General features: G+C 32.2%; 1 protein-coding gene and 1 long non-coding RNA gene across 4 annotated transcripts in view; both read left to right on the top strand.

Moving 5' to 3' along the window:
* Positions 1-3, top strand: part of LOC129433860 (uncharacterized) — a 3854-nt gene extending 3851 nt beyond the window's left edge. For both annotated transcript variants that reach the window (XR_012368254.1, XR_012368253.1), the window contains exon 6: positions 1-3. This exon is cut by the window's left edge and continues 347 nt beyond it. This is a non-coding gene — a long non-coding RNA (uncharacterized lncRNA).
* Positions 4-1215: 1212 nt separating this feature from the next.
* LOC129434361 (ubiquitin-conjugating enzyme E2 variant 3) lies at positions 1216-9855 on the top strand. Of its 2 annotated transcripts, XM_055193292.2 has the most exons (12): positions 1216-1383; positions 1542-1626; positions 1735-1800; positions 1917-2080; positions 3839-3980; positions 4059-4147; positions 4229-4334; positions 4447-4617; positions 5549-5722; positions 5844-5931; positions 6879-7002; positions 9366-9855. In XM_055193292.2, the coding sequence occupies exons 1-12, from the start codon at positions 1342-1344 to the stop codon at positions 9528-9530; spliced, it is 1416 nt and encodes a 471-aa protein (XP_055049267.2). In that variant the 5' UTR covers positions 1216-1341; the 3' UTR covers positions 9531-9855. The 2 variants fall into 2 exon arrangements, with proteins under 2 accessions (XP_055049267.2, XP_073720674.1); XM_073864573.1 differs by lacking the exon at positions 1542-1626 and having other exon boundaries at positions 1247-1383.
* Positions 9856-10270: the final 415 nt, after the last annotated feature.

The following is a 10270-nucleotide window of genomic DNA, read 5'->3' as shown; positions in this document are numbered from 1 at the left end:
TATGCTTTACTCTTACATTTTATAAACATGTTTCTCCCAAATGTCTGTTTTCTTTCACTAACATATATATATATATATATATATATATATGGTATAACCCATGCTATACATTATAGTCTTTATAATATTAACCTTTATGACACATTGACACATATATTCTTATACCATATCGTATATAATACATAAACCGTAATTTTATTAAATAATAAAATTACAAGCTATTGTAATTTGCAAATATCATTAAATCTAATGGTCCAATTACAAACTTATAGAAACTTAACTGTTTTCTTGCTCACTAGTGCCAAATGTACATGTTATCTGTTTTTTTAGGTATTTAGGGTCTGTCACATACATTGTACAATGCAAAAAAATATTTTCAAGTAAAAATATCTGAAAATTCTTAAATTAAGATGCTTTTTCTTGATGAGCAAAACGAAGATAAGTCTAGTTTTAAGACCAAAAACATCAAATTTATGTGATTTTGTGCATAAAACAAGCAAAAAAATCTGCCAATGGGGTAAGCAAAAAAATCTTGAAAATTTTCTTAAACACTAAATTTAAGAAAAATGCAAGAAAAATTTGCTTACCCCATTGGCAGATTTTTTTGCTTGTTTTGTGCACAAAATCACTTAAGTTAAATTTGAACTTTTTGGTCTAAATACTAGACTTATTTTTTTTGGGTCGTTTTGCTCATCAAGAAAAAGCATCTTTATTTAAGAATTTTTAGATATTTTTACTGAAAACAAGACAAAAATACTAAGACAGTTTTTTCTTGAAAATATTTTCTTGCAGTGTAGCTTACATTATAAAACATTTTTTTCTTTTGTATGATTAATATGATACTGTCTTTTAATGCCAACTTGCTAAATGCCTTTTTAAAAGTATATACTGTTTAAATAGACTTTTAGTCTGGCTAATTTACTTAATTTACATGTAGTATCACAAAAAATTTATTTGAAAGGCATACTCGCTAAAAAACAATATTAATTTAATGACGCAAATACATTCTGCTGACATTTTTTTCAATTTTGAAAGCAGTTCTGTATGGTAGTGCTATGAATATGGTAAGTCTGTAATATAAGATTGTTTTGTGGTTGAGTCAATAAAAGCAGTCAAAAGCTGGACTTGTACTGTAATATAATTCTGCATTGCCGTTTATTTTTGCCTTTAAATTTGAAGGACTTTTATTTTGAAAGTGCATACAGATATTCACAAACGCGCGTTTCTCCTCAGCTTGCCGTAGCTGCGATCAGCTGAACTGTATTTGCGGAAGTTTTCTCGTTATTGCCGGTTGAAATTAAACACATCTATCTTTTCTTACAGCTCTTTTACAGATAAAGTATGGATTTTAACTCTGAGTCTATTAAGAAAATCCTGTCAAAGGTTGGTTTCGCGTTTTAACAAAGAATGAGTCTTAAATAGTTGAAATGAATAAGGTGTTGTTGAATACTGGTTAAACCTGTTTGATAGTTCAGTCATTGTATAAAAAACACAAATCTTTTAAATATTTTTACTTAAATATGTGTTTTGTACTTTACTAGTATAAATTTCGAGATGTCGCTATTGAAGAGCTACAGAAAGTCTCTCGCCTTCACCCTGACATGATAGTTAAACATGAGACATACAGTGAGTCATTCTGATACACATCATGATTTACTTTATTGTTTATGTGATGTTATCGGCATTATTTTTTTATAATGTTATTGTATTTATATATGTGGTTATATTTTACAGCATTTACGGACAGTTCACAGAAAGATCTGCTTAAGATAATTGGAAACATCCCTATTAGATACCAGGGTAAAACTCTCCTAAACCACCTTTTTCCCAAAGAACAAATGTCCCAGTTAAAACCTAATGATGTTGATTTTAAATAACCCTTATGTGTCAGTATATGACTGATTTTGTGTTTACAGGACACTCATATAACCTGCCTATCCTGCTTTGGCTCTTGGATTCTTTTCCCTTCACGCCTCCCATCTGCTTCCTGCGACCAACCTCCAACATGGTCATACGAGAGGGAAAACACGTGGATTCAAAGGGAAGAATATACCTGCCGGGCTTACATAACTGGGATCATGTAAGAGATCTTCATTGTAATGATTCATATTGAAAATAGGTTGAATAGATTCAATTGGTTCACTTTAAAGGAACAAGCAGAATTTATTTAATCCTTCGAGATATAAAAAGTTAAACGTGGTATCTTCCCAGTCCAATATATATGTGACCCTGGACTACAAAACCTAAGGGTCATACGGGTCAACTTTTTGCAACTGAGATAATCTGAAAGATGAATAAATAAACTTGCCATTGTTGTATTGGTTAAGAAATAAGCTTTTCATTAGTTTGATGGTAGTATAGGACAACATTTGGCCGATATTTGAAAATGATTGAGTATTGAGAAAACCGCCTTTTAAAGTTGTCCAAATGAAGTCCTTAGCAACACATATTAGTAAGGATAAATACATTTTTGATTTATTTACGGTAGGAAATGTACAAAATATCTTCATGGATCATGATTTTTACTTGGGCTGTCAAACGATTAATCGTGAATCATCGCTTTCATAAGGATTAATCGTGATTAATCTATAGCAGAATAATGGTTTTTGTTTACATCATATATATGTGTGAACTGTATACATATGAACTTTGTATAGATAAATGCTCACACATGCATGTATATATTCAAGAGATGTTTACATGTGAAGAGTTTCGTTACAAAACGAGATAACTCAAGTTTTTTTTTAATTTTTCAGAAATCTCGTTTTTAGGTTGTGCATTCCAATTAATATCAATTCAACTGCAGTTGGTTTGTTTTGATTTAAACCTTCATAATAAAAAAAAAATACAGCTAAGTATCATCATAAAACAAAATAATAACATGATAACATAATAATAAACATGTATTGTTAAAAATGGAGTTATCTCGTTTTGCAACGAAACTCTTCATTTGTACATCCATTTGTATATTATGTATAATTTATATTATATATAAATATAAATACTTAATATATAAATATATATAGTTCTTTTATTCTGAACTTTTTTTCTTAAATTTTATTCTGCTATAGATTAATAATGATTAATCGTTATGCATCCCTAATCGCATACAAAATAAAAGTTTGTGTTTGCATAATATATGTGTGTGTCTTATGCGTAATATACATACACATTCATGTATGTACTTAAGAAACATTTACATGTGTGTATATATATTTTTTATATTTTATATTATATATACATTTTTAAAAATTATGTATAAATTTAAGAAAGAAAAAAAAAAAATATATATATATATATATATAGTGAGTATTAAATAAAAATAATAATTACGGACAGGACACACGTATATTATGCAAACACAAACTTTGTATGCGATTAATCGCGATTAATCATGTGACAGCACTAATTTTTACTTAATATCCTAATAATTTTTGGCATAAAAGAAATAAATAACACAATTTTGACCCATGCAATGAATGTATTATTGCTTACAAATATACCTGTTTGACTTAAGACTGATTTTGTGGTCCAGGATCACATATATGTAATATGTAAATGTAAATATATAAATATTAACACACAGCCACCCCACATTTGCATCTAAATGATAACAAGATATTTGGCACAAAAAGTACTAAAATTATTATTTTTTTTTAAAAGTATGATGACCTCTTTTATGTAATAAATAAATCACTCCTTCCTTCATCCAGCAGTATTAAAAGACAGATTTATTGATTTAGAGATCATCAGACTATCCATACGCACACATTTACAAATAAATCATGAATAATAAAACTTTTTAATATGTAAATTTTCTTTATTGTCACCATTGTAGCCCAAGTCATCTGTAAACGGTCTCCTAGCGGAGATGATGGCTAAATTCGAAGAGGAACCTCCCCTGGGCACGAAATCTTCTGGACCTGCTGAAAATCCTAATGATCTACTGGCCTATGTGTCAGATCTCTCGCTTAATGAAGGTTTGTCGCAATGCATTTTCTTTCATTTCCAATTTATGTAACACTTTTAAAGAATTAAAACTCACCTGTCATCTACAGGTGGGAGTCGGCCTGACCAAGCGGTTAAAGTCTCTGTGATTGGTGGGGGAGATTTAGGAGTAGCTACTGTGTTAAGTATAATGGCAAAGGTAACTTTGTTTGTCTGTTTAGATAAAAATAGCATACGAGTAAATGACAACACTTAGTGACTGAGCTGTTTTCCATCACAGAGCAGTGTTGACAAACTGGTTTTGATTGACAGCCCTGAGTGTTCAAACAAAGGAGGCACGACGGATTTGGAGATATTCAATTTACCAAAGGTCGAGGTCTCTAAAGGTGCTTTTATTATTTTTATTATCACATTCATAAGTTTATCATGTAAAGAATAACTGAGCTGTCAATCACATTAATAATGAATCAATGTGCGTTTTTCTCCTTTATTTCATAGACCTGGCAGCTTCGGCAGAGTCTAAGGTGGTGATCGTCACTGCGAACGCCTGGAATGATGAGCAGTCGTATGTTAGTGTGGTTCAAACCAATGTGGACATGTACCGCTCCATCATCCCTCGCCTCGCCCAGCTGAGTCCAAACGCCATTCTGCTTATTGCTTCTCAACCAGGTTAGCACATGTAGAGATGTTTTCAGCGCCTGTTTTGATGAAATCCTGATTTAGAAGGTGTCCAGCATCAGAATTTTTAAAAAGCCCTCAAAACCAATTTTTTGCACATATAAGATTAAGGTCTGAACTTACTATAACCATTATTTAACCAGGATTTAAAAAACTATTTCTTATAGAATTATTTAAATTTTTTAGATTATCATTATCAAAAATTATCATTACCGCAACATGATATTACATTAAATATATGCATTTACAAACTCATGTTTCGGTAATGAGAACTTAAAAGCTGTCTAGGTACTAAGAACTGCTTACCTGGTAGCCATCTTGAGTGTCACAGTCAATTATGTCCCTTCCAAAAAAAAAAGGTTAGTTCCTTGAGGGCTTAAACAATGATTGAAAATTGTTGCGGAGGATGAGAAAATTGGTCTTGGACACATTTATATTTCTTATTATTGTCTCTACATTTACCAATGATCACCAAACACCACATGTTTCTTTAATGTAAATGTTTATAGTATAACATGCACTGAAGCTTTTTATTTTTTAGATTTTTTAATTATAAATTTTCCATGTTAAAGAACCCAAATCCAATCATGGACAAGTTGCGGTAATGACAATTTCCCCTTAAATGTGGACAAAAAAACAACAAAATTGGTTTGTATGATTTCATTTAAAATCATGTGCAAAATAGTACATGAAGAGATGTTTGTAACTGTATGCTTCTTATTTTGATAGCATTTACTTTTTTATCAAAATATTTCATGACACCTCATAAGTCTAATTTTGCGAGAATCACCAACACTTGAGACAATGGTCAGTTGTAGTCAGTCATATTTAAGTCTAACTGACCAATCCAAATCAAGCATTCAGTGTACTTTGTTTGTACCTGCCTTTTGTGCTGACCATGTGTTTTGACTCCTCCCAACAGTGGATGTTATGACACACGTGGCTTGGAGACAAAGTCATCTGCTGCCAAATCAAGTTATCGGGGTGGGCTGTAACCTCGATTCACAAAGGCTGTCTCACATCATCAACATTTCACTACTGGCCAATAACGCAGGCAAGCAGGCATGGGTCATAGGAGAACTTTCAGAAAACAAAGGTGAGTGGATCACAAATTTGTGACAGATTTAAACGTGTCCTTCTGCTTTCTGAAAAGCACAATATTAGCTGTTTTGGGTGTTAAATAATACATATGATTATTCTCTCGGGTTGTATATCAGTGGCGGTGTGGGGTGATGTAAAACCAGGGACTGACCAACTACAAGGATTAACCCCAGTGTCCAACTCCACCAAACCCTTGATGGACAGGTAATGAGTTTCGGGTGATTCTCACAAAATCCAGATTTAGAAGGTGTCCAGCATCAGAATTTTTTAAAAAGCCCTTGAAGCCAAATTTTTGTCCATATAAGATTAAGGTCTGAACTTACTATAACCATTATTTTTAGAGGATTAAAAAATATTTCATATAGAATTATTTACATTTTTTAGATTATCATTATCAATGATCATTACCGCAACATATTACATTAAATATATGCATTTACTAACTCATGTTTCGGTAATGAGAACTAAAAAGGCGCTAGGTACTATAACAAACCAAATTTTAACTTTTATCTGGAGAGAAAAAATAAGAACTGCTTACCTGGTAGCCATCTTGAGTGTCACAGTCAATTATGTCCCAACTATTTTTTTCTTAAAAGTTAGTTCATTGATGGCTTAAACAATGATTTAAAATTGTTGCGGAGGATGAGAAAATTGGTCTTGAACACATTTATATTCCTTATTATTGTCTCTACATTTATTAATGATCACCAAATAGCACATGTTTCTTTACTGTAAACATTTATAGTATAACATGCACTGAAGCTTTTTATTTTTTAGATTTTTTATTATAAATATTTCCATGTCAAAGAACCCAAATCCAGTCATGTTCACGTTGCGGTAATGATAAGTTTCCCTTAAATGTGGAAAAAACAACAAAATTGGTTTGTATGATGTCATTTGAAATCATGTGCAAAATAGTACGTGAAGAGATGTTTGTAACTGTATGCTTCTTATTTTGATAGCATTTACTTTTTTATCAAAATGTTTCATGACACCTCATAAGTCTAATTTCGTGAGAATCACCCAGTCGCAACAATTCAAAGCTATTTATTATATTATCTCAAATGTCATGCAGTCGAGTGTGTTTATTTTAAATATATAGTTTATAATCATAAATTGTGAACTGTGAGGTGTCTGTGTTATGTTCACAGGGCGTTAGAGATGCTGAAGGGCAGAGGTCAGAGGTCATGGTCGGTTGGATTGTCCATTGCTGACATCACTCACAGCATCATAACAGACCAAAAGAAAATACACTCCGTCACAACTTTGGCTGAGGTATGAGACTGTCAACCAACCAGACTTTTTTTAACATGTCAAATAAATCTTTGGTGTCCCCAGAATACGTATGTGAAGTTCTAGCCCAAAATATCATATAGATCATTTATTATATCATGTTAAAATTGGCACTTTATAGGTGTGAGCAAAAATGTGCCGTTTTGGGTGTGTCCTTTAAAATGCAAATGAGCTGATCTCTGCACTAAATGGCAGTGCCGTGGTTGGATAGTGCAGATTAAGGGGTGGTAGTATCCCCTTCTGACATCACAAGGGGAGCCAGATTTCAATTACCTATTTTTTTACATGCTTGTAGAGAACGGTTTACCAAAACTAAGTTACTGGTTTGATCTTTTTCACATTTCCTAGATTGATAGAAGCACTGGGGACACAATTATAGCACAATTATAGTTATCTCGTCAATTAAGAAGAAAAAACATTTGCATTAAAAAGTGTTTCTGAAGAATTTTTATGTTAGTCTGCAATATCACGATTATCCACTAGCTTACCCAATTTATGAAAAAACTGAAGCCAAAACGTTATTTACTCATTTTAAACTCTATGTATGTTTTGATAATCGATCTGAATCTGATCTCTAACAATATTTCTTCACAAAAATGCAATTGTTTCAGCTTTTTGCTACTTTTTTAGTTATATTTAAGAGTTTATAAGCAGAGAAAAAAATTCTTAGTATTATTGTCTTGTTTTCAGTAAAAAATCTAAAAATTCTTAAATTAAGATGCTTTTTCTTGATGAGCAAAACGACGCAAGAAAATAAGTATAGTTTTTCGACCAAAAATATCAAATTTAAGTAATTTTGTGCATAAAACAAGCAAAAAAATCTGCCAATGAGGTAAGCAAAAAATCTTAAAGGAATATTCCATTTTCTTAAAAGAAAAATCCAGATAATTTACTCACCACCATGTCATCCAAAATGTTTTACTTTGTTCATTCAAGAAGAAATTATGTTTTTTGAGGAAAACATTGCAGGATTTTTCTTATTTTAATGGACTTTAATGGACACCAACACTTAACACTTAACTCAACACGTAACAGTTTTTTTCAACGGAGTTTCAAAGGACTATAAATGATCCCAAACGAGGCATAAGGGTCTTATCTAGCAAAACAATTGTCATTTTTGACAAGAAAAATAAAAAATATGCTCTTTTAAACCACAACTTTTCGTCCAGATCCGGTCCAGCGCGACCTAACGTAAATGCGTACTGACGTAGGGAGGTCACGTGTTACAAATATGAAACGCACATTTGCGGACCATTTTAAACAATAAACTGACAAAAAGACATTAATTAGTATCAGTTGACATACAACAACGTCGGAACGGTCCTCTTTCTCAACACTTGTAAACACTGGGGCGGAGTTTCGCGTTCATCTTCTGTGACCTCTTGACGTCATGACGTATTACGTGAGGTTGCGCTGGCGCATCACGACCGGATCTAGACGAGAAATTGTGGTTTAAAAGTGCATATTTTTAAGACCCTTATGCCTCGTTTGGGATCGTTTAGAGGCCTTTGAAACTCCGTTGAAAAAAACTGTTACGTGTTGAGTATTAAATGTTGGTGTCCATTAAAGTCCTTTAAAATGAGAAAAATCCTGCAATGTTTTCTTCAAAAAACATAATTTCTTCTCGACTGAACAAAGAAAGACATCAACATTTTGGATGACATGTTGGTGAGTAAATTATCTGGATTTTTCTTTTAAGAAAATGGAATATTCCTTTCCCATTGGCAGATTTTTTGCTTTTTTCTTTGATAGTAAGTTTTTTCCCCGTTTTGTTTGTTTGTTTGTTTATTGTTTGTTTGAAAGCATAGAGTCTGTTCTTTCATTTGATATATTTGTATGTTTATATATTTTTAGAAGAAACTTTTCCTGGAAGGCATTTTGTAAAAATCACAAATAATGCTGGTGGGGAATGAGTTAAAAATGAAAAAAGTTTAAGGACTATTGGATTCCTTTAAAGTCCCCGTATAATGACGGAAAATAGCAGGCATTGATACACTGTGAATTGATTGGATATAGAAAAGTAGGCGTTTCATTTAGAAATTAAACTCGCAGCAGACTGACATTTGGAGGGGGCGGAGTTAAGGAATGCTCCGCCCAAGCCTTCTAGCTGACGTCATCAGACTTCCGATCTCCACAAGAGGGTGGAAGTACATTTTTTTAGATTTTGATTAATTAAAGTTTATGAAGGCACATAAATAAAAATAATAATAATGACCCGCACAGATTAATCGATTATAATGAACACTACAATATTCCAATACATTTTTTTTTATTTCATGGGGTCTTTAATGGCAAATATCATTACTAAAAATCACTAAACATCTCTAATCTCTTCTTTATTTAAGGGATGGGGTGGAATCGGCTCCAAAGTGTTTCTCAGCTTGCCATGCATCATCGGAGAAAACGGCTCAATCAGAATAGCCGGAGTGTCTTTAGGTCCAGAAGATGAAATGAAGCTGAGGGAAAGTGTAGCAACTCAGGTCAACCTCTTCATGCAACTCAGATTGTAGCTTCATGATGGGACAAGACATTTAGGTCACCTCTACAGATGCTTTCCGTTTTCTCTTCAGCCGATTGCATCTTCTCTCTACCTCCGTTCTTTAATACTCCAGCATCACATAAAGACGGTTTCATCCTTCTGGCACTGACCCTTCACTGTAAAGTGGATTTCTTCCATTCGACAGCAATAGCACTACCTGTGTGTGTGTACTTTGATATGTAAACAGTCATGACAAATCTATTTGTATTTTAAGAACAAGCCGTTCTATTTAAAAGATTACTCCATTTTCATTAAAAATTATTATATACATATATAATTTACTCACCCCCATGTCATCCAAGATGTTTATGTCTGTCTTTCAGTCGAAAAGATATAATTTTTTTAAGCAAAACATTACAGGATTTTTCTCCATATAGTGAACTTTAGAGGACCTCAACGGTTTACACCACTGCAAAAAATGATTTTCAAGAAAAAAAATTCTTAGTATTTTTGTCTTGTTTTCAGTAAAAATATCTAAACATTCTTAAATTAAGATGTATTTTATTGATGAGCAAAATGACCCAAGAAAATAAGTCTTGTGTTTAGACCAAAAATATAAAAATTACAATGATTTTGTGCATAAAACAAGCAAAAAAATGAATTTTACTTGAATTTAGTGTTTAAGAAAAATGTTCAAGATTTTTTTTGCACAAAAAAAAAAAATTTATGCACAAAATCACTTAAATTTGATATTTTTGGTCTAAAAACTAG

This window comes from Misgurnus anguillicaudatus, unplaced genomic scaffold (assembly GCF_027580225.2).
Source record: "Misgurnus anguillicaudatus unplaced genomic scaffold, ASM2758022v2 HiC_scaffold_27, whole genome shotgun sequence".
Classification (NCBI taxonomy): domain Eukaryota; kingdom Metazoa; phylum Chordata; class Actinopteri; order Cypriniformes; family Cobitidae; genus Misgurnus; species Misgurnus anguillicaudatus.
The sequence above is the reverse complement of the archived record's forward strand: the minus strand, read 5'-3'. Positions and strand labels throughout refer to the sequence as shown.